This window comes from Trachurus trachurus (assembly GCF_905171665.1).
Source record: "Trachurus trachurus genome assembly, chromosome: 9".
Classification (NCBI taxonomy): domain Eukaryota; kingdom Metazoa; phylum Chordata; class Actinopteri; order Carangiformes; family Carangidae; genus Trachurus; species Trachurus trachurus.
The window spans coordinates 12,466,482-12,491,577 of NC_139895.1; the positions used below are offsets into that span (position 1 = coordinate 12,466,482).

Sequence of the window (25,096 nt, forward strand, 5' to 3'; positions counted from 1 at the left end):
CACAGGTGTGATATACTTGGAGTTACAATGTGTTGTTTAAGTGTTCCCTTTATTTTTTTTAGCAGTGTATAAGGAAGTAAGGAAAAATACATACATGAATGATGATACAAAACAATACAATAAGTAACTATAATAATATAATTCGACAGCTTTAATATATTTCTATCTTATTTTATTTCAGCCAAAACTAACTTATCACAAGTCTACACATCGTTTGAATCCACCTCATCTGTATACACTCTTTGTGCACAAGATAGTAATCCTCCCTGTACTTCCGGTCGGAACAGGAAGCTGACTCCGCTTGTTTACATTCTTCATCTGAGTCTGTGAGACTGTGAAAACGGCAGCAGCTTCTCCCAAACAAATGATGGCTGACAGCTGATCGGGTTTGTGTGTGTCTGCTACAGTTTGGAGCTGTGTTTCCTCTCCTCTCGGCCGTCGCTCGGAGCCATCATGGCCGCGGCTCGGTTGTGGAGCGGAGTGCGGGTCTCGGTGCCGCCGGTGCTGCTGCTGCTGCTGCTGCTGCTGCTGCGGTGGCCCGGCGGGCGGCTGCTGCTGGCGGCGGCGGCGTCCGCGGCGTCCGCGGCGGAGCAGGTCGCTCTGGTGGAGGTTTTCCTGGAGCAGCAGCAGCAGCAGCAGCAGCCGCCCGATGCCTGCGCCGCGGCGGTGCTGCAGGGGGAGGTGGTGGAGTCCAGCGGCGGCAGCAGGAGCCCCGAGGACCGGGAGGAGCTGGAGGGAGAGCTGGTCCTGGTGAGCAGAGCTGGAGAGAAGAGCAGAGCTGCATGGGTTATTATAACTAGGCTATGTGTGGTGGTGAATATGGGGGAAACAAACTGACAGCACATAACAATGGTATCATGCAAAAGTTTGGGCACCCCTGGTAAAAAAAATTCTGTCAAGTAGAGGATGAAATGATCTCCAAAAGGCATAAAGTTATAAATCCATCAAGCAAAAAAACAAGTTAGTAGTAAACATGACACAACAAAAGACCTACAGTAGGTCAGTGATGATGGTGCGCATGTCGGGGCTAGCTTCTACAGATGACACATTCCCTTTACATTGTAAACAATAGCCTATGTATATATTTTATTTTCATTTTTTACATTTTCAAAATGACAGAAAATGAAAAGGGACAGCATGTAAATAGTAAAATATCTTGTCTGATACCTTGGTCAAAGTTATCTGAGAGCTCAAGTCTCCTGGGTTTCTCATTCTTTTGCAGGCTGCTGCTTTGTTTCCCCTTTTCACTCTAAAACTGTTAAAAACAAAAATAATACACTGATATTGCTTGAAATATTGCAAAAGAGTGTTTCATGTTTTACTTTGTGGGTGAAAACAAACTGACAGCACATAACAATGGCATCATGCAAAAGTTTGGGCACCCCTGGTAAAAAAAAATTCTGTCAAGTAGAGGATGAAATGATCTCCAAAAGGCATAAAGTTATAGATCAATCAAGCAAACAAAAATACAGAGTAGTAGGCTAAACATGACCTAGGTCAGTGATGGTGCGCATGTCGGGGGAGCTTCTACAGATGACACATTGCTTTTACATTGTAAACAATATGTAGCCTACATTTTTTATTTTAGGCAAGGCAAGGCAATTTTATTTGTATAGCCCGTTTTTTACAAACAGTTTGTCTCAAAGGGCTTTACATGGCATCGTAACAACATCCTCTGTCCTTTTTTAATCTTTTACATTTTCAAAATGACAGAAAATGAAAAGGGACAGCATGTAAATAGTAAACTATCTTGTCTGATACCTTGGTCAAAGTTATCTGAGAGCTCAAGTCTCCTGGGTTTCTCATTCTTTTGCAGGCTGCTGCTTTGTTTCCCATTTTCACTCTAAAACTGTTAAAAAAAATAATACACTGATATTGCTTGAAATATTGTAAAAGAGTGTTTCATGTTTTACTTTATGGGTGAAAACAAACTGACACCACAGTGGCATCATGCACAAGTTTGGGCACCCCTGGTCAAAATTTCTGTCAAGTGGAAGATGAAATGCTCTCCGAAAGGCATAAAGATCCATTTATTTGTATAGCCCTTTAAAACAGCCCAAATGCTTGACAATAAAATAACAACCAACAGTGAAAACTGAAAAAAAAAAAACGTGGCACAACAGTCTTAAGTGTTAAAAGCCATTTTAAAAAGGAAGGTTTTGATTTTAAAAGACCAAGGTTAGTGATGGTGTTTCTTTTTTTCACACTAAAACTGTAAAAAACAAAAATAATACACTGATATTGCTTTAAATATTGCAAAAGAGTGTTTCATGTTTTACTTTATGCCTTTTGGAGATCATTTCATCTTCCACTGCATGACCTGGCCAAGAGGCTCCAGCAAAAAAAAACCAAAAGACATTAGCCTATATAAACATATCAACAACAATACAATGCAACAAACAATACAGATGTCAAGGGACAAACATTTTGCAATGTGCATGTAAGTGAGAATGTGTCCATGTATGTAGGAATTAGCAATGATCTGTTTGATTTTACACTTGAAAATGGTAAAAGATGACAATGATGTAAGATTAAGGGTGAGACTAAATATTTAGACTAAATATGGAATAAACTTCACTCAGATAAACACACCAGGAAGACCTCGGTTAGTCCAAAGTATAAAACATTATAATAAAACTGCAATTATTATGATGTCATTATTGTTCCACGCTGTGGTAGAAAAGTCAGAACTATTTCCTCTCTGTCCTCAGGTTCAGGACGAGGAGACGCAGATGAAAGACGTGGACGAGGCCAAAGAGCCGGAGCCGTGGATCGGCCTCGTCCCCGTGGAGATGGACGACAGTAAAGCCTCCACCGGGAACCAGGAGTCCTTCGCCGACGCCATGGTCAACAAAGTGAGTGCGTGGCGTGTGGTGTGGTGTGGAGTGGAGTGGTGCATGCTTTTTTTTTTACCTTTCATTTCTTCTTTATTTTAAGGAGCGGTATGTAAGAATGTGGCCAAAAGTATGTTATATGAACATTATTCCTGAGTCTCTGACATATTATGATGATTTTACAGCCAGTTGCTTTAGATTTTTTACATATTGTACCTTTAACCGGGTTAAAGTGTCACTGAGGTTAAAATAGAGCTGTTATTTTTATTATATATGATTAAAATCTGTCTTTCCTGTCTTTGCCTGCTTCTGCTGTGCATGTTTCCCAGAATGCTTTTCAGCATCAGAGAAAGAGAGTGCAGTGTATGCACATGCAGTTGAATATTTTGTTGATTTTTTAAAAGGGAAAACTTAGAGTAAATGCAATTTCTGCTGCAAACAGAGACATAAACACAAACTTTTGACCTTATTAAATGAAAAACCTCCTCCTGTGAGGAGTTGTGCAGCGGCCAGTGGCACAGTCAGGAAGTATCGCACAGATGAACTGTGGTGGTGCAATAGCTTCACATAAACAAAGATGCAAATGCGATACGACCTGAAACTGAAACTGTTAATGTTCTTTATCTCTGTCGCAGATGAAGCGAGCCTTGGTCCTCGGAGCGTCGGCGCTGATCATCCTGGCTCTCAACCAAAACACCGTCAGTGAGGTGAAGGTTCAGAAACACAACCGGAAAAATACAGAGCAACTTTAAGATTAATCTGTGTTTAAAGGACAATTTCAGGCAAATTCAACCTGGGGATCTAGTTTCCTATTCCTGTAGATATATATTCTATATTCTAGGGCTGTTTAAATCCCTCAGAGCCGCAATTATTTTCAACAGACAGCGTCAGATGGCTTCAAATATACACCAAGGGGTTTGTTTACTTCAAGCCATGTTTGTAAATGGAGCTGTAAAACGAAGTCTCGCGTGAGAATCAAGTTGACACACTCGGTATGTTTACAGGCAGAATAAACAATATCCAGACTTACTCTTGCTGCTACGAAGACATTGTGACTCTCCCTTTGTTGATAAAAAACAAACAGGAGCTTCAGATGACCTGTAAACATAGTTAGCCGTCAATTTGACTCTAATGTGAGACTTTGCAAGTTCACGCGCAACTTCGTGAGACTTTGTATTAAGCTCCGTTTACACAACAAGTCCGCTTGCAAAACAGGAGCAATTAAAACGAAAATCTTCCAACAGAATCCTTCTTTTAGACCTAAAATATTATAAATCTATAGCCCCAGGTTGAATTTGCCCGGAATTGTCCTTTAAGTTGTTCTCTGGCGTGTGTCCGGCTCATGGTGATCGTCTCCGCTGCAGATGGATCTGTCCCAGGTGTTGTCCAAACCCATCATCGTGATCCAGACGTCTGAAAACGTCACCAAGCTGATTGGAGCTCTGCTCAGGTACAGGACACCTGCTCTGTCGCTGCAGCTTCTCCCCAACAGCACTGATCGATTTCATGTGTCAGCATATTCACATGTAGCCGTTGTATGTGAGTAATTTGTCTGACGGGAAAAAATCATACAGTGCTTCGACACTGTCACGTAAACAACATGGTTTCGACTGTGTATCAAATATTTAAATTGTAATTTAATGAGGTTTTATATTAATCAGTGGTGAAGTTTCTTGAAGGACTGTTCCTATTAGGACTGTTTAAACATATTATTCATATCATCTTTTTAAATATAAGTATTATTGGTGCAAAAACATAGGTGTTGTAAAATCAATTTTAAAATTCGACTTTTACACACTTAAGTCAGATGTTTTATCAGTATTATTTATTTGGCACATGGCTCAAAAATTAGGTGTGATCCAAACACGAAGTGGTGATAAAAAATCCCACAAATTCACCAAAAACACTTCCTGCTACAATGAAAAAAGAGAGTTAACAGCGACTCAGCGTAAAAAACAAAAACAGACATCACATTTGATTTATTTTTCTTTGTCTCTTTTGGAGTTGATCATGTTTCCTTTCACACTGTACATCAGTCTCACTTTTCACTTTAATCTTAATCGATCAAGATGAATTGACACAGACACACATAATTGACTTAATTTAATCTGGTTCTTCAGATTAATTAATTTACTGTGTGTGGATCTACTGTTGCTATAGTGACGGAGGATGTCTCTTGACTCTCTGAAACTTCTTCTCTCCATCTCTTCGCAGGGGCCTTCAGGCGACGGCCAAAATCACGTACAGGACGATCCTGCAGGACAACCTGGTGAGGACGGTAACGGTCAGCTGATCTGTGTGTGTGTCTGTGTCTGTGTGTGTGTGTGTGTGTGTGTGTGTGTGTGTGTGTGTGTGTGTGTGTGTGTGTGTGTGTGTGTGTGTGTGTGTGTGTGTGTGTGTGTGTGTGTGTGTGTGTGTGTCTGTGTGTGTGTGTCTGTGTGTGTGTGAGGATGACAGTGACACTGAGCGCTTGCTGCTGTGTGTCCGGGCAGGGAGCCACGCTCACGCTGTGGTCCAGCTGCGGCCGGTCGAGAGGCGGGCGCTACGGAGAGTGGCAGGGCGTCATCTGCACGGGAGAGACCAACTCACAGGTCCAGGTGGGGGGAGCCGAGAGCAGCGCGGCTGAAAGCTGCTGCAGCTGCTGTCTGAACTGAACTGAACTGAATTTAAATCTTTATTTCGAACATGCATGAAACAAAACAATCTCTATTGTCAGAGAGGAAAAAATAAATAAAAAGTTTTATAACGTATAAAATAAAAAGTATATATTAAATAAAACAACATCTACAACAACAACCAAATACAAACAAACAAAAGGACAACATGTTCAAAAGGAGTAGGAAGAAGTAAAAAAAAAAAACGTATAAACTTGGTAACACTTTACAATAAGGGTCCCTTAATTAACGTTAGTTAGTACATTATTAAGCATTAATAAACTGTTTACAGATATATTAATAATCATTATTATGTATTACTTAGGATTAGGAAACACATTAATTAATGTAGCCTATTAGTAAGCAGTTAGTTTTACCACTCAAAGTTAGTTAATAAATTAAAAATTTGAATAATGTAATTAGTTATCATTATGTATGCATTACTCAGCATTAATTAACACATTAGTTTATATATTAAAGCTTAATAATGTACTAACTGACGTTAATTAAGGGACCCTTATTGTAAAGTGTTACCTAAAACTCCTACTAGGGGTATCTCTGTTCAAGATGAGAGGAAAAACACTGAGTTTACACATCAGACAAACACATTTACACAACAATCTATTTACAAAAGGTTGCATGAAGCTTTGAGAAAGAGTGAGAAATATTTGTAATTAAATGCATTTGATTTGATTTGGATGCTAATGTAGGATTTAAACTAACACATTTTAAGGCAAGAAATTAAACATATAAAACTTTTATCATGAGAAATACACAAAATAAGCAAAACCCAAAGGTAAATGAAGGGGATTAAAGATTACCACACAATAAATGAAAGTTTGAGCTGTGTGCTTCCTCATAAATCTTTTAGATATAAAACAAAACATCTTCATGTTTAAACACAAAAATACATTTCTGTGCAAAATGTGTTCAATGTGTTTACCTATCTAGCAATACAGGTTGTTTTTATGAATGAATATAAATTATTCTTAACTGTTATCTGCAGCAGATTGATGTTTTTTTGGGGGGAAAAATAATCTACATACTAGTTTTTTTATTTATTAATTTTTTTTATATAGTATTGTTGCTTCAATCATATCTCACAGCCGTCGTTAGTGGATGATGTTTGTTGTGTATAGCTGTGAGAAGAGACCTCAAGGTTTAGTTGTTTATTTATCAGTGTTTTTTTTACGACTGTGGTAAAAATTATCATATTTAGGAAAAGCAATGAAGCAAAAATTAATAAATCTGATCAGTGGTCAGAACTTGTTTAACCCCAAGAGGAAGTCTGGTTTATGATCAGAAGCTCATTCGATTTTCCTTTTCTTCTCACTTCTGTTTTCTCAACTGACTAATGAACAGATGTGTTTTTATATAACGACCTGTAGAGTCACCAGATGTTGACGTACAGATGTTCCTCTCTCTCTCTCCCTGTGTAGAAGTACCTGCAGCAGCTGTGGGACACCGTCCTCCTGGTGGCTCTGATCCTCAGCACCGGCGTCATCGTCCAGGCTCGGTGGCAGTACCAGGACCACCAGCACATCAACGACGACTTGGAGGTGAACCCTGACAGTTTTGTTTTTTTTACACCTGTACACACCTGTTCCTGAGGTTCAGGTGTTTGCACTTAGACTATTTCCATTTTCTGCTGCTTTATACCTTTTATTTTCCTACATTTTGGTGGCAGATATTGTTAGTTTACTTAAATGGATAATTCAACATTTTGGCAAATTGGCCCATTGCCATAATCCCTATAGTGAGTAGGTTTGTTACCTTTAATTGTCGTTGTTTAATTGTCTTGGTTTCCCTCATCAAACTCATCAAATACACAATCCATCAACTCCAAAACGCTCTGGTGGACATTCACCACGCTATGAGATAATAACAGAACGTTACCAGTCACATGAATTTACCTCTAAAACGACTCCGTCTCGTAACGTTCTGTTATTATCTCATAGCGTGGTGAATGTGCAGGTCACAACTTGTCCACCAGAGCGTTTTGGAGTTGTTGGATTGTGTATTTGATGAGTTTGATGAAGGAAACCAAGAAATCCCATGAGGCTCCGTAGCGTAGCTCTGAGCAGCTCGTGGCTCTGCTCCGCCGTACTAAAAATAGCTTGCACCAACAATTAAAGATAACAAACCTACTGCTAAAACTATAGGGATAATGGCAATGGGCCAATTTGCTAAAATGTTGAACTATTTCCTTTAATTTATTCAATGACATTAGTTACGTTAAAGATGCAGATTAATAAAAGATACAAAACAAAACGTGGGATGGGCCTCAGGCGCTTCATTAAGTTGTAATTATGTGGACGTCCTGCAGCTGCTTCCTAAACAGGACGTCCTGAAGACGATGTCGTCCCTGAAGACCAAAACATATCGTCAGCCCAAACCGTGGTGCGACCCGACGCAGCAGCCGGAGACGGACAACTGTGCAGTTTGTCTGGAGCCGTTCAAGAACAACCAGGTCAGACAGCAGCTGCTGCAGGTTGCCACGCAACGCAACCATTTACTGTATTTATTATATAGATCCTGTGAGCAGGCCAGATAATAAAAACAGCTGCAAACACAAATTCAATTGATAAAAAATTAATTACATAGAAATTTAGTAAATTAACAGCGAAATGAAAATAAGAAATAAAGACTCATACTAAATATGAAACATAAAATAAAACAAGTTCGTTTTCTATAATAAATATATATGTCTATGTTTATATATACATGAACCAGAACATTTTCATTTAGTTTCTGTGATCTGCTTCATATCATGACTCACGAAATTTTGCCATTGAATAAGTTGCTGAGTTATCTACAACTTTTTCACTTTTATCCTTTATCCTAACATTTGAAATCTTTAATTATATCACTCTTTACTTCCAAATGTTCCTGTTTTAGCAGATTTATACACTCTTATTTTTATTATACAGTTTTATATTTATTTATTTTATTTTGTGTATAAGCTCAACATTGTTGTTTCTTGTGTCTAAGACATTTTAACTTATCTTTTGCTCAGCTACGATGTAGATGTGGTCGCAACTAAAGTGTATTCCAGAGTTAACATAGAGGTTGAATAAAAGAATGAATGAATGAATTATTTAATGAATCTAACCCTAGCCCTGTGTTGTTGTTGTTGTTGTTGTCGTCGTTCCCTCAGTGTCTCCGTGTGCTGCCGTGTCTCCATGAATACCACAGAGACTGTGTCGACCCCTGGCTGCTGCTGCAACACACCTGTCCTCTGTGCAAACGCAGCATCTTCAGTGAGACACACACACACACACACACACACACACACACACACACACACACACACACACACACACAGCTGTGGTCTGATGACGTGTTTAAAAGCATTGATCATCATCCATCTTTTACCCAATGCAAGTAAAAATATTTAATCGTTAGCATCAAACAGTAAAAGTTCTCATTATGTATTAGCATTTCTCGTTCACATAATCATATTATTATTATTATTATTATAGGAGTTAATGTAAAAGTTTTTACAGACTGAAGCTGAATGTTTTTGAAAAGATGGAAGATTTTAGCTTCTTTTTTTAAAATTACACATTCATTCTGACTTTGTTGCTTCATTAATAGAAATACATCCATTGTCTGAGAGTGACTATCGTTTTTTTGTTGTTGTTTTTTTTACCTTTCATTCCTTCTTTATTTAAAGGAGCGGTATGTAAGCATGTGGCCAAAAGTATGTTATATGAACATTATTCCTGAGTCTCTGACATATTAGGATGATTTTACAGCCAGTTGCTTTAGATTTCTTACATATTGTACCTTTAACCGGGTTAAAGTGTCACTGAGGTTAAAATAGAGCTATTCAATGTCGATAAAATATTATATAGCCTAATGCTAACACATTTGAGAAGCAGGGAGGAGGAAATGCTCAGCTTTTCCCTCTCATCACACTTTCCGATAACCAAACTAGTTGCTGATACATTTTCCATTACTCTCTGATCTTGTCGTTTTTATATCGTGTCAGTTCCTCAGACTGTGATTTCTCGTCCCGTCCACAGGCAGCGTCTGTAAAGACAGTTAACGGTCGCCTCGCCTCCTCCTCCACCGCCGCCGCAGCAGCAGCAGCAGCAGCAGCTCTGGGATCAGTTCTCTTCCTCCAGTACCTTTTGTTCTTGTTTTGTTTTTTAACTGACCTCAGCAATGCAGCAAAGGATTGTGGGAGCAAATCTAAACGTGTCTGGACTGTGGAGCAGTGATATTTTTGACCTGGCAGACATTAACAGTGGTAGTACCAACAACACAATACTATGAAGTTACTGTACCGGTGCTGTTGTGTATGAACAGTACTCCTCCTCTTCCTCCTCCTCTTCCTCCTTCTTCTTCCTGGGATCATGTTACTGTACAGTCGTGTAAATATTTGTTTGTACGTGTGATCTGCAGCAGTGAAGACGTGACTCTCTTCACACCAACACCGTCTGTCTGTTTGTGCACGAGCAGTCGGTGCTTTTGTGACGTTAAAACGTCGTGGACCAGACGTTGGTTTCATTTTACTTTAGGTCCAAAAACGATGTCAAAAATAACCAACCTGAGGTTTTTTTTAAACAACGTGCGCTCATCTCGTGTCCAAACTCATGATTTACAGTGACTTGTTTTTAGATGTAGAGGCTCTGTAGTCGTAGTGCAGATTTAACTGGACCACCGTTGGTAAGCAGACGTGGAAAAAAAGAAAAAAGTGTTTGCACTTAACTTGTCCTTAACTTGCCTTATTATTAATTTTATGACTTTAATGCAGAAACTACAAACACACACCTCCATGAGTTCAAAACTTGACATGTGTTTAAGTTACAGTAGCTGGTTTTAGTTGTAGATGCACTTCACTCCGCTTTTCATTCATATTTTTTCATCTTTAGGTTGTTTTTTTCTGACAGAGTGTGTTTTGTTTCAGACTGACGAGAACACGTATCTCATATAATCACGTGACCCGACTGACATGCAGCTGCACAAGTTGTCATAATGAATGAAAATCAAATTTTTGCATTTGAACGCACCATCCTGGATCAGTAGTGAAAATCGTGAAGAAAATTATCTTCCTTGTTTCGGTGTTAAGTTTTCTATTTAAAGAAATAAGAGCAACTTAACGTATTTTAGCAGAATATCAGACTCTTATTTTGAAGGGTATAGTTGTACTGTATGTTTGCGTACAGTAAATATCTAAATGTCTAAAGACAAAGTGAAATTTGAGGCACTTTTCTGTCCAAAACTTTCAAGTTACCAAAAAAAAAATGTCACTTCAACATTGTAGGAAAATAGTGTAGACTGTGCAGTGACGTCTCCAACATGCTCAACTGATATAAAAGGAAAAAGGTCAAATCCACTTTATTTTTTGTGCATCCTGTGAGTAATGAGCCAAAGACAAAGGATGTCAAAAACATAGTATTATTGTATTTATTTTATGGTTTTCTTTTCATTTCTTTTTCATTTTTTTGCAATGTCAACTCCAAAAAGCAAATTACATGTGCTTCTTTTGTTACAAAACGCTCTGATAGATCTGTTCTCTTCATAGAAAATAGTCTGTGCATGGCAACATGTAGGAGGTTTTACCTACGGCTAGTGTGTGTGTGTGTGTGTGTGAGGCGTGAGGCCGCTCTGTACAGCATGTGCTTCCAAACACAAACACCACAGCATCAGAACGAGATGGTCAGAGAGTCTCTAGACGACGACGACTTCTTCTTGTCTTTTGTTTTTTGTTTTTTTGCGATGGCTGGACAACAGTGGTGAAAGCTGCGAACTGATGACATCACATGCACGCAAAAATTTTTTGAACGCTACATGCAAGCAGCTTTCACACCAAAAGCTCCTCGTCGCGGCGTTGGCGGGCGATGGCGATAGCGATGAGTGAGAGCGACGTCCAGACTTGATCACCGGGTCACAAATTGTTCTTCCAGCTACAGAAGGAACTGCAGTCTCTCTAAATCAATTAATCCCTCATCCTTTGTTTTCCTATGTTGTCTACTTGATGATGATGTCAAAGAAACTTCATTCAGTCACTCTGGATCTTAATAATAAACTGATTTGTTACTTGGCAAAAATAAAATAAAAAATAAAAAGAAAGAAAAGCTCTTATTCTTTGTCCTCAGTCGCTGCCTCACACTCAGAACTTTGGTTGTTGTTTTTTTTTTCTTTAATGAGCTATAAAAAAAAGAAGAAAATCACTAAAAGGAGATGATGTTCAGAGACAACACAAGGCTAAAGTGCAGAGGAACTGTAAACTAACTCAACTGAAAACCCTCAGAGGACTTTTCCCTTTTCTCAGGCTGCTTCAGGGCTCGAACGACCCGCAACTAACAAACACGAGAATCTGATTCGTCCTCCGTCCATCCTCTGTCCTTCGTCCGTCACCGTCGGCAGCAGCAGCCGCCGCCGTCACACCGGTCAAGACGGGATCATGCCTTTGTTCCTCTTGCGGTCGGCCATGCTGCGTCGGTTGTGGTTGGACGTGCGGCTCTTGTTGGCCTCCTTCTTGCGCCGGTCCAGGAGCGTCTCCTGGCTCTGACCTTGACCTTTGGGTCGGCCGGCGACGTTACTGGTTCGCTCCGGTCGGAAGCTGGCAGAGAGAGAGAGGCAGAGGTTTTTAAAAATGTAAAGATAACTTTGTACAGAATGTTTAAATGTCAAGATTTCCTTAAACTTTTCAATCTTAAAGGGATGGTTCAACATTTTGGCAAATTGGCCCATTGCCATAATCCCTATAGTCATAGCAGTAGGTTCGTTACCTTTAATTGTCGGTGCAAGCTATTTCTAGAACGGCGGAGCAGAGCCGCGAGCTGCTCAGAGCTACGCTACGGAGGCTCAAGGGATTTCTTGGTTTCCCTCATCAAACTCATCTAATACACAATCCAACAACTCCAAAACCCTCTGGTGGACAAGTTGTGACCTGCACATTCACCACGCTATGAGATAGTAACAGAACGTTACCAGACTGAGTTGTTTTAGAGGTAAATGCAGAGACTGCTTGCTGAAAAACTGTCCCTGACGGGAACGCGCATCAGCGGTTTTGCATGAATTTACCTCTAAAACAACTCTCGTAACGTTCTGTTATTATCTCATAGCGTGGTGAATGTGCAGGTCACAACTTGTTGGATTGTGTATTTGATGAGTTTGATGAGGGAAACCAAGAAATCCCATGAGTCTTTGTAGCATAGCTCTGAGCAGCTCGCAGCTCTGCTCAGCAGTAGGTTTGTTACCTTTAATTGTCGGTGCAAGCTATTTTTAGAACGGCAAAGACTATAGGGATTATGGCAATCCCTATAGTCCCTTTAAATCCCTTTAAAAAAATCACTTTAGATAAAATAACGATTTTTGTGCGACTTTTTTGTTTGAGTTTTCATCAATTATACATTTTCTAACCTTGACCGTCAATTCACAGAAGGAAAAAATCCAGCCAAAAGGCAGACAAAATATGTAAATGTGTTGTTGCAGAATCTGCAGTGTGAGCTTCTCAGTTTTTTTTACCCTTTCCTTTGCTGCATGGCAGCTCTTCTAGCTTCAGCTCTCTCCCTCAGCAGAGCCGGGTCCTGCACGAACTGGTCCCTGTTCGTGTTGTTCTGAAATAGAATAAAAACATGCAGACAAAAGTGTTTTATTCTAAGTAATAGAAACCAGGGAATAACGGTGCAATTGAACAGAACAGCCACAAAGCAGAATACCTCAGTCAAAGTAATGTAATGAAACTTGTGAGTGAATGCTGCTGCTCATGTGCAAACCATAAACCGTAGCACTGAGTAAACATGTGAACACCGTTGCTGTGCAAATTTACATTTTGAGCGTTAATCTCTCATAATGAGATGGTTAAATTTTGGAGACGGCCACTCAGAGATCATCTTCCCAACAGACACGATCTGTGGGCTTTTCAACGATTACAGCTAAAATGCAGTATTTCTAATAATTTTCAAATGTTATTTGATTTCTGGAAGTCATCTCACGACCCCCTCTTTGGGAACAAATGATTCTCCACTAAAATCCATTTGGTTTAATAAAGATGTGACATCTTATGTTACTTGAATAGAAATATAAAGATGAAATTTTATCCACGGTGTCACTCAAAGCGTCTAAATTAAAGCGACATGAACGTGAAACAGCGGCTGTTTTTGTACCTGTAAAGCATCCTCCTCTTCATCTTCATCCTCCTCCTCTTCCTCTGGTTTGTTGCTTTTCCTCAGCACCTGTGGGATTGTGAACGGTCTGCAGGAGAGCCACAGGAGAATTAACTCATCATCCTCCACATTTCACATCGTTTCATTCACTAAGTTCAAAGTTCAGCGACTCTTCACCTTCTGTTGAGCAGGCTGTCTCCGTCCAGGTCGTTGGCTCCCACTTGGTTCATGTCGTAGGTGTCGTCGTACTCGTCGTCGTAGTCGTCCAGGCCGTACGCCTCCGCCGACTCCCCGGGCTCGATGACGACCTCGTCCACCACCGTCTCGTAGGCGTGGTAACGGGCCCTCTGCTCGTCCACGTGCTGCTTGTCGTTGAGCATCTCTCGGACGTCCTCGCCTTTCCTGCAGGGAGTCAGGAAACATGGAGATGTTTCGACGTTTCACCGTTTCACGTTCCGTTACGGTTTTAAACCTGAGTTTTAAGGAGGAATGAGGCTCAAGAAGCAGCGAGATTTTAAATATATAAAATGACGAGTTTCTCTGGTTTTACTATTTATTGGTATGTGTTTGACTGAAAAGAACACTTTATTTTATTCTATGAACTACTGACAACATTTCTCCCAAATTTGAAATAAAAATATTGTCATTTAGAGCATTTATTGGAAGAAAATTACCATTAAAAAAATAAAAATAAAGTCCTTTCGGACCTTGAATAATGCAAAGAAAACATGTTCATACTCGCATCTAAACATTGCAAAACAAATATTATAACTGAGGAAAAGTTTGTAAATACATTTTGGTGGGATAATGTCAATGTTAAATCTCAGCAATGGTTTTTATATATTTTTATAATCTTCCTATAACCGAATCGGTGTCTCATTATTAAGTGGAATGAGTTGTGTTTGTGTTGGTATTAAAACTGGAACGATCTGGCTGCCATACATGTAGAGATGCTTTTTAAGAAACATTTATGAAACATTTTTCTTTTTTCCTATGGCTCTATGTTCATCAGGGGCTTTTTAATTTCTGATTAGTAAGTGCATCATTTGTGCTTTTTTTCTTTTCTTTTTTTTACCTCCGGCCCTTCCAGATGCGGGACATGTCCACCTGGTCCCTGCGGAAGACGTCAAACTCATCATCGTCAAACACGTTGGATCTGTTCTCCAGGACATTTGGAAGCTCCTCCTTCACCGGCCTGAGAGGATGGAAAGTACATGTACATATGTAAATTATTATTATTATTATTATATTTTATTTATTCTTATTCTATTGCATCTTATTTTATTCTGTTCTTATTTCTGCTTTTATTTTAGTAAGAATATATCTATATATTTTTTTTAAAATCCTTTTTCAACTCCTATGTGTATCACATTTTTTGTTTGTTTCTTTTTCTTCCTATTCAGGTGTAAGGCGATCAATGAAGTAATTCTGATTCTGAAACCACTGTCGTACAAACAAAGAAAATGTTCCCAACTGTGCATTTTGCACAAAATCGACAAGAGACCACAGAATAAAACTCAACCAGTTTTTGGGACATGTTTATCTCTGCATCATTTTAGGTTGATTACAGCAGAAAAATAATCCAACCGAAGAGAAACAGGTCGACTGAGGCCGAACCCTAAAAACACAAACACCGTGTCAGGCTTCGTCTGGTTATCAACACCAAGTTCTGCCTGTTCCTACACACTGCAAAAACTCAAAATCTTACCAAGAATATGTGTCTTATTTCTAGTCAAAATGTCATTTCTAGTCAAAACAAATCTCATTCTACTTAAAAGACTCATCATCACATAAAAAGTAGTTTGTTTTTAAGACACTTTTTACTTCTTTCAAGCATATTTTTACTTGAAATAAGTAGAAAAATCTGATAGTGGAGCAAGTTTTTCTTTCTTATTACAAGCACAAAAAACTTGCTTTCACTGGCAGATTTTTCTACTTATTTCAAGTGAAGATTTATTTGAAACAAGTGAAATATATCCTTATTTTAAGTGGAAAGATATTTCTTTTGACTAGGAATTAGACAAATATTCTTGGAAAGATTTTGAGTTTTTGCAGTGCATGTCTGTGTTCAGCAGATGTGTCCAGAGCTTCAGGCAGGAAATCGTGTTATTTCTGTCACTAGAAATCAAGCAAAAACAAAACTCTCTGGTACTGAACAGAAGAGAAAACAATATTATATATTCTATGTGAAGCTCAGTGTGTGTGTGTGTGTGACCTTGGCATGGACCGGTCCAGTTGGTCGAGGCTCGGCGCCAACCGGTCCTCCAGGATGTTGTTGATGACCAGCTCAGAGTTGTAGCCGTACTCCTCCAGGCAGGCGAGCAGGAAACCTTCCCCCAGGTCAGGCAGCAGGTCCCTGATACACGACAGCACAGAGTCCAGCTGCGCCTCGCTCAGCGGACACACCGCGCCCTGAACACACACACAACACACACCAACGCTGTTAAAGTCGGGTTGAGTCGTCTCCTTCCTGGATCTGTGGTCTGTTTTTAAATCTATTCTGCAATCAGCTGACATTTATTTATTCATCTAAAGTAATTTATTTATGCCAGAAAATCCTCTGAAACTATTGATACATCACTGGCATCTTTTATTTGTACTTTTTGTGCCTCAGATAAAGCGCACCTGTCCTGACATCTGGTGTACATCATACTTTTGTTCTACATTCATTCTGTGAGTTTATTGCATCTTATATTGTGAGTTTGCAAACTTTTATTGAATTTAATTGAATTTTGTGTCATGCAATTTGTACTCATGCACTCTGATGCATGTCAGGTGCAACAGGAATAAAAGTTGTTGCTGCTTCCTCTTGTCTATTACGAGCCTAAAAACTGATCAGCAACAGCAGATCGATCAGTAGAGCGATCAGTAGAGCAACAGAAAATCTATTCTATCTATTCTGCACCCATGGTGACAGTGACTGTGTTAGCTTTAGATGCTCCATGTTACGGCTTCAGCTTCTAAAATCTGAGGCTTTCATGCTTTTCTTTGTCACATAAGCGTAAGTGAGTGTTTGCTTTCTGGGACGGTGGTTAACTCATTGAGTGCCATTGACGTCTATGGACGTCAATCAAAATCCAACGCTTGAGTGCCATTGACGTCCATAGACGTCAAATGCAGTTTTCTGCGGCTGGTAAATGGGGGCGCTCTCGCGCACACTCTGAGTAATTTTGGGGCTTCTGGGATGTGTAGAACGAATGAGACTGTAGATCAGAGCAAGAAGGGAAGAAGAAGGAGAAGACGAGCGCGATCGGTACGGAGATAACAAAGTCGGAAAAAGTTTCTATTTCTAGAGAAAACGACGGGCAGAGCCTGGAACAAGTGTAACGTGGAGCTGGAGGAAAGCTTAGCCACGGATACTGTTAGCATAGCTCCAGCATGAAGTGATCAGAGGAGGCAGGAAAGGTAAACTCATCTAGATGATCAGCACCAAAATGCCGAAGCGAAAGCGGAGGCGGATCGCGGAGTCAGTGACCGACGTGACGACGAACCGAGAGATCAGCGCGGTGAGTCGCTGCCGCGTCCAGCACAGAGGCTGAAGACGCCACGACGTCTCCCTCCCTCCTTCAGAGACGAGGGGATGCAGCAGGAGGAGAAGGAGGAGAGGGGAGGGGGGAGGAGAGGGAGGGGAGGGGAGGGGAGGGGGGCGTAGGAGAGGCTGAGGGGGCAGCAACCGCTCGTACTTGTTGTATTTTAGTTGTTGTTGTTGTTGTTTTTTTTTTTTTTTTTTGGGGGGGGGGGGGGGGGGGGGGTCAATGAAAAAACATGTGAAATTAAACTTTCAGATGTCTTACATGTTTTTGAAGCCAAAATTAAAACGGATAAATCATTATTTTTCTTGAGAGACTCTCTTTCACAAAAATGCATTTTTCTCAGCTTTCTAGAAAAAAAGTGGTCTTTTTGGTGCAACCAGGCTCTATTCAACTTAAGATATATCAAGAATGGAACAAGGTACAAACAAATGGTTTTTTCCCTAGTTAAATAGAGAGTCTCCTCTTTCCTTTGAGCTGTTTGGTGTTTTCAGAGTCATAGTACAAAATATTCTCTGGGTCTTGACATATTACTCAAAATGCCCCAGAACGCTGGCACATGGCACTGACCATTTTATAAAAGGGCTGGCACTCAATGAGTTAAACATTTATGTCATAATTCATCAAGATTAATAATGAAATCTAATGTAGCACTGTTACATTTTATGCTATTATCTGTGTGGACTCCCTGAGCTGGATCAACTCTGAGCTTCCTGTGATAAATTAACGCATCCAGCTCACATTGTTTCCTCTTCGGGGGACGTCCACCATGGCCTCGGCTCCTGCTGCTGTCTGGTCCTCCTGAGGTTTAAAGCTGGCTGAAGAAGAGGCAGCGCCGGCCCCGCCCACCGCTCCCTGATTGGCTGAGAACAACGAGGGAACTTTAGGCGCTTGATTCTGGTTGTGTGGTTTCCGTCGCCCGACGCTGTCCCAGGCGCTCGCCACACCCTGCAGCAGGTAGGACGTCCTGGTCTCATCACTGACACAGACAGGCGGTCAAGGACCAATACCAAGATACAGCAGGAGTTTATTCATTATTATTTGCTACAAATGCTTCATTCAAACTGTATGATTATTGATTATCATGAAATTTAAATATCTATAATAAGGTCTTTAGTTAATGTTGAGGGACCAGCACAAAGCTACAGATGTATAAATCTTCATTTCTGTTCATCTTCGACTCACTCAGAAAACCTAAATTTAGATATATGGGTCTTTAATTTCTCATCTTCGTCTAGACATCTAATTGGTAGCTGTTAATAGCCATTAAAATTAAAATTAAAGTCTGCCTGTGTGAGGTCAGAGCTGTAGAGCTGGAGGATACATGACGGGCAGCGCCTGCTGCAGGAGGCTGATGTCGTCACTGAGGGGAAACTGCTCATCGTAGTCGGCTAAGAACCTGAGAGGACGACCAGAGAAGTGAAACATGAAACTTTGAAGCGGTGAATCACCCACAACCACAGATTCTTCTAAACATCTAATGGGTACAGTTTACTCAAAAACAGAGAGGGACCCGTCTGCAGGGACAAGGGCGCTGCCATAGGTCCAATCCATACTGGAAGACACGCGTTCAAATGGTTCAAACCTACAGTCTAAAAAATGTTTGTTTTTATGCTGTTTTATGCTGTTCTTTTTAAATGTTTTGTCTTTATGCAAAGCCCATTGAGTTGCCTTGGTATGAAATGCGCTACATAAATAAAGATGCTTTGCCTTACGGAGACGCTACGGGGATACGATAGGTACCAAGAGATGGAAAAGTAAGAGAAAGAGTGTTTTAATTATCATTCATCTAAAAATGTGTGATGTGTTATCTAAGAAAATTAATTGTAAATCGATGAAACATTAACATAATTACTTGATCACGTGATTATATTGTAATTGCTAACATCTCAGTTTTATATACTGTATAAAATCATGAAAAGAATTAAGAGTCAGTTAACTAGTAAGTTATGCAGTAACGGTAAATATATAACTGCAAAATCCTTTTTTTTTTTTTTTATATATTCCGGTATGGAGCGGCGAATGGCAAAAAATATACACGAAAAAACCAACTTCCGGTTGTGACTTCCGATATGGACCTATGGTGGCGCCCTTGTCTACCATCCTCCCTGCAGACGGGTGCTCTTGCAAAAACTGCAGAATGTTACTGCTAAAAATTTCATAAACTGCTTATGGCAGCTCCAGCAAAACACAAACACACAAAACACTTCTTAATATCTAACAGGAACAAAGTCAGAAAACCATCAAACATCTCTGAGGAAAGTACAGATCTGTAAGTGTTATGGTCTCACCTTTTCTCAGTTAAAAAAGACGTGAAATGTTGAAGTAGTTCCTCTGCAAACGTTTGCATGTTTTCTCTCCTGCAGGGCGAGAAACATTAGCAGGTTTAATGTGTGTAAAATGCAAATCCAACCCAGCTATGATGGCATTGTCTGTCTGGAGGCTGAGTGACGGCCGACTCACCCCTCCAGGATGGGCTGTAGGCAGGTGTGGTGCAGCAGCAGGTGAGACGTCTCCACCATCTTACGACACGAGTGGGACAACCTCTTCCACAAGTCGTCCTGAAGACTGGAGGAGGAGGAGGAAAGGTCGGAGAATTTAATCATCTTTGTTATTGTGGATAATTAATCAAACTTCAAACTTTATTTATTTGTATAGCACCTTTCATACATATAAAAATGCGAACAGTCCACGCCTTTACTTGAAAAGTTTACCACCTTCTCTGTCACAGCTCTTGTCAATCAGATTTATTTGTCTTTTTCATATTGTATTTAAAAAAACAAAACAATAAAAAAATCATCCTCTTTTTTTATTGAACTGAATCCCTGAGGCAGATTCTCACCCTTTATCGTCAAAGTTTCTCTTCCTCACCGCCTTCTCCAGGTCAGGCACAGTGGTCTCATAAAACGAGGTCAGTCTGTCGGGAGGAGAGACAAGAGTTTATCACCAGGAGGAGGAGTTTTTGTTTCGTGCAGATGAGGCCCGAGCTACGAGAGCTAAGCTACCGTACCGTCCTCCGTCTGTACTGTACCTGCTGAGGAAGCCGTGGGAGTGGAAGGTGGAGCAGGCGGCAGGGAAGATGTCCAGGAAGGCATGGATGGTGGTGGTCGAGTCACACAGGTACAAAATGATATCTGCAAGGTCCTGAGACACAGAGAAGAAGAAAACAAAAACACATAATCAATGATAGCGTATGAAGATGCAGTGTCGCTCTCTGTGGGGAAGTAAAGAGCAAATTAAAATAAAAGTTAAAACAAAATCAATCAGGTTTTCATCCAATTAGAAAAGTCTTAGTCCAATTTTCCTGCAGCGTGTGGTTAATGTTCCTGTCCACAGACATTTACAACCAACTTAAGATAAAACATTGTTGTTGTGAAGCTCAGTTTCTTCTAGTTTCATCTCAGGAAGTTGGTGCAGCACTTTAGATTTTAATTTTCACAGCAGTCTCCGCAGTCAACCTCTTAACAAAGTCTGATTTAGTTATTTATTTATCTAAATATGTGAGTTTAATTTAATTACAGTTATCTCTTTGCAATCTGCACAAATGAAACCCAAAGAAGTGTCTCATAAAAAATCAAGAGACTACACAGATTTTTTTACTTTTCGTGGAAATGTTTTTTGTTTCTGCACAAACACAATCTACATCATCAGCATACAGTATGTGTCACGCTGCTAAACATATAGTATACATATAGTCTCAGGTAACAAAGCTCAATCTACAGTAAACTCATCTCAAGGGGTAAGTTAATGAAATATACCGAGCCTTTTTTTTTTATTTTTTACCTTAACTAGAGTAGAATTCAACTTGTTCGAATGTTTAAACCAGCAAATTAGTACAACATATTGTTACGTAGCTGTGTGCGTGTCTGACCTGTTGGCTCATGGTCATGGCAGTGGGCTGTTTGTGTGCATTCAGCTTCATTGGCTCCATGGCGGTGGCTCCTTCACAATGAAGACCGCACTTATCCAGGACCGAGTCAAACACCTGAAAAGTGAGGAAGACACAAACTGTAACCTCACAGAAAAACATCACACATCACTCTGAATAGTGCATTATTTTTGTGTTGAATTCACCTTTAAAAAAAAACACCAAATAAACTCATATATTCTTTAACCAATCTTACATTTTCAATTATAAAGTTGTGTTTTCACCTGTAACACAGTGGGCACTATCTCGTCCAGGTCGCTGTAGTACGACGGCTGCTGGGTGAAGATATTCTCTGAAAGCACATGAGGGTATTAACACAGGATCATGTAACTTTAAATATGTCACAGGTGAACGTACAAGAGAGAAACGAGGAGGGTCAGCAGCTCACCGATCATCTTGTGCAGCAGCTGACTGTTGCCCTTTCCAAAGAGGACACACAGATCCAAGATTTTGGGAATGTCAAACAGGAAGTTCTCATAGATAATTTCTCCAAACACGGCCGGGGTGAAGAAGTTATCCTGAGGGATGAAACGTAGGCAACAACACACATCGAGACAACCGTTTACACAGAGACAATACCATGACTGGAAGAGCATGAAGGAATCTGACATTGCATCACTTGATCAATGACACTATAACCAAGTAGAAGTATAAGCTTAGCTTCTACCTTGGACTCTTTATGTGTCGCCATCCTGAGGAAGGTCAAGAAGACGACTCTGTGGATGGAGCGCTGCATCTCGGCCACCGCCGGGGAGGAGGGCAGGGCGGCGAGGTCGAGGCCCCGGGGGGCGTGACGCAGGTACGAGTCCAGACATTTCTGCAGGGACTCATCAAACACCACCTGGCGGGAAAGATGGAGGACGGACGGAGAGATTAGTTACAAGGAGGAGAGAGTACAAGACAAATGCATAAACTTATTAAAATCTCCATCTGCAATGGTTACAGACTTGCTTTTATGTGATGTCATCCTATGATCTATGCTCTTTGTTTTACTTTACCCTCTTGTCGGTTTTAAGTCTTTTCTTAACTTATTGTATCTCATTATATTTGTTTTTATCATGTATACCTTTATCATGTATACATTTATTTTAACTGCATCCTGCACTCTAAATTGAGTTGTCCTGGTCTCAATTTGTTGTTGGGTTCTTGTATTGTCTGTGTTGCTGTATCGCTTGGACGGTCGACCTCTTATGGTTTTATGGCATTTGTGACTGGTCTCTTCTGTATTGTTTTGTGAAGCACTTTGTAAACTTGTGTTTTTAAAGGTGCTATATAAATAAAGTTATTATTATTAATTATTATTAATCATGACATCCCTAATTGCATTCACCACTTTCCTCAGACGTGTGGTATTATTTCCTTATTTCCTGCCTTCAGCAGAGAGCTGTGACTAAACAAATAGAAATGAAAACGTGGCTAAGGAAGGTGTTAAACACAACGTTGACAGTCTCTTACCTGGCACCAGAACTTGTCGTGGGGCAGTGCGAGCAGCCACTCCAGATCCTCTAACATAAATCTGCCCTGTTCCAGAAACTCCTCCACCTCAGCGGGAGAGCCGTACTCTGGTGGAGGCTTGTAAGGCACAAAACATCGCTCCTCCTTCCTGTCCGGGTGCTGGTGTGGAGGCAGAGAGTTGATGTTGGAGGAGGAGGAAGAGGAGCACAGACTGTTGTTGTTGGCAGTGCAGTCTAATGTAATATTTGCATAGCAGCATGAAGAGAGCTGACTCACCAGCGCAGGCAGTGTGTGCTCTTTTCCCAGAGGGCCGGGCTCCGTCACCTGCTGCTCCTCCAGTGGCACTCGGGCACAGGCCATGGCTTCACCTTCTCTAGTGTTTTCTACAGAGTCATAACAACAAAACACAAACTCAAAATACATTCTGGCTCTGCACATCAGTCAGTTCAGGGTTCAAAGGACATGAAAATGAGATGCTGTAGCTGTAATCACAGAACACATCAATCTACTTTCTATTATTAATATGCTGTCAGTGCACTTCATTTCTCCTCAGGCCCATTATGTTGGCTATTTCTTTTATTTGGGATTATAACGGTTGCACTTTATGACAGTGTCCAACGTTATCTCGTTGTTTTATGACAATAAACTATTGAATTGAATTAGTAACTCTTCATAACACCAGTCCACCTGTATCTAAACCATAGTTTCTAAAAAAAATCTAAATTCTTCTGTTCAGAGAATTTCTGCTTTGAAGATAAGGAATCATTATTTTAACAGTAACCAGTGTCAGTATCAGGAATGAGCCTCATCCTGGCATCAAATCCACATATAACCAATCAGCACAATCCCTGACAGACACAGCAACCTCATGTCTCCTGACTGACAGTCTATAAAAAACACAATATACAACATACTGTTGACAGAGAGCTCGAGAAATAGTAAAATAGGGATGAAAATAATTATATTTCCTTGATTATAATAAAATAAATATATAACGTGTTGTCTTCAAATAGAAAAAATCAATGTACTGCAATGGTGAAACTAAACTCCAGGATTTAGCCTAAGTTTAGAACAGTGTGCAGGAACAGGCATATATATAATTCTTATGTATTATTATTATTATTATTATTATTATTATTATTATTATATTTATACATATATATATATTTATTCTTTTAGTCTTAATCATAATCTTAATCATACTCTATTAATTACACATTCTGCTTTCGTTTTTACTGGTATTGCTATCTGTTACTTATTATCTGTCCAGTACATTTCTTTGCTGTTGTCTGCTGCTGCAGCCCTGTAAATTTCCCCATTGTGGGACAAATAAAGGATTATCTTATCTTAACTTAATCAACACAGTGTTGTCACCTGTCAAAAACGTACATAGTGCAGCTGCAGCACTGTGCAGGTCGTCAGGACAATCAAGATAAGGCTATGACGTTAGGTAAATAAGTCTCTTGACAGCATGTCATAGTCACCTTAGCCTCCTGCTATTATAAAAAGGAGGTTATAGAAACACTGAAAGCTTCAGCAAGTAAAATGAAACCTTTTCCTCGTGTCTCCTCCTGCAGACAGCACGTAACAACCAGCAGCTACAAACCACGTCAGAAAAACTTCAGCTACCTACCAGCCACTGGCACTTTGGCTAGTTAGCTAACAGCTCTTTATAGCTAAATAAAGTAGCAGTGTTACACATTTTACACCTTTAACAGCTCATAAACATTAATGTCATGTAGTTAATCGTCGTATTTCTGACTTATAACCTGTGTTTAAAGCCGAGGCAGCCCGAGTGACAGACGTGACAGCTCGTTAATGAATGGACAGCGGCTAACTGACGATAGCATACCGCGGCTAACTCAACCAACCAACCAGCCGTTGTTTTGTTTTATTTTGTTTTATTGCTGATGTCAGTCGTCTGTGTATTATCAATTAATCAATATATCGATATTGTCACCTCTCAACGCGGCTGTCTGCGCCTCTCTCTCTTTCAAGCCATCATCTCATCGATGTCGTCGCAGCTTCGGACAGTTTCAGCTTCACAACGTTTTTCTAATCATCTGTCTGGTCTGGTCTGTGTTGCTGGGGGGAGGAAGTGACGTAAGGCGTGACGTAAGCGACGTTACGTACGTGACGCAGGACGCAGGCAGCGCAGTGGAAGTACTCGCGCCATTTCGTTTGTCGTCCCCTCGCGGCACCAGAGAGCAGCGCAGCATCAGATCACAGATCCTACATTAATCCAAGTGCTTCCATAAAGGAATTAGTTAATTCGTTATCAGTAATTAATTAATTACTATTATTCATTCCACTGTTTAGGCTGTATTAACACAGTTTACAGTTATTTATTTATGTCTAACACTTCAATTTCTGTGTACAAACTGGCACTGCACACCTTACTCCTGTACACTCCCATACACCCCCCTTCATTATGTGCAATAGTTTCTTTCTGCCTTACAACTACCAACACTATGTATATAATTTGTATTCTATTCTTGTAAATAATTTATAATGTCACAATAATCTGGTACATAAGTGTACAGAATGTGTCTCTCTCTCATCGTTTTTAATA

At 40.2% G+C, this 25,096-nt stretch overlaps 2 protein-coding genes across 3 annotated transcripts; one reads left to right on the forward strand and one right to left on the reverse strand.

Moving 5' to 3' along the window:
- The first annotated feature begins 339 nt into the window (after positions 1–339).
- On the forward strand, positions 340–9,664 carry rnf215 (ring finger protein 215). 2 transcript variants are annotated; one of them, XM_083979387.1, is made up of 10 exons: positions 340–750; positions 2,712–2,855; positions 3,470–3,541; positions 4,199–4,284; positions 5,049–5,103; positions 5,327–5,431; positions 6,928–7,047; positions 7,815–7,958; positions 8,646–8,748; positions 9,517–9,664. In XM_083979387.1, exons 1-10 carry the CDS (start codon positions 454–456, stop codon positions 9,537–9,539), a joined length of 1,149 nt encoding a protein of 382 aa, XP_083835513.1. In that variant the 5' UTR covers positions 340–453; the 3' UTR covers positions 9,540–9,664. The 2 variants fall into 2 exon arrangements, with proteins under 2 accessions (XP_083835513.1, XP_083835514.1); XM_083979388.1 differs by lacking the exon at positions 5,327–5,431.
- Positions 9,665–11,883: 2,219 nt separating this feature from the next.
- On the reverse strand, positions 11,884–24,612 carry ascc2 (activating signal cointegrator 1 complex subunit 2). Its single transcript, XM_083979386.1, has 19 exons — positions 24,485–24,612; positions 22,801–22,907; positions 22,525–22,683; positions 21,737–21,910; positions 21,458–21,587; positions 21,294–21,361; positions 21,013–21,126; positions 20,173–20,285; positions 19,984–20,058; positions 19,605–19,709; positions 19,433–19,501; positions 18,466–18,540; positions 17,883–18,120; positions 15,827–16,023; positions 14,687–14,806; positions 13,789–14,013; positions 13,612–13,699; positions 12,971–13,062; positions 11,884–12,062 (listed from the first exon to the last, which is right to left on the reverse strand). The coding sequence occupies exons 2-19, from the start codon at positions 22,882–22,884 to the stop codon at positions 11,891–11,893; spliced, it is 2,298 nt and encodes a 765-aa protein (XP_083835512.1). The 5' UTR covers positions 22,885–22,907; positions 24,485–24,612; the 3' UTR covers positions 11,884–11,890.
- Positions 24,613–25,096: the final 484 nt, after the last annotated feature.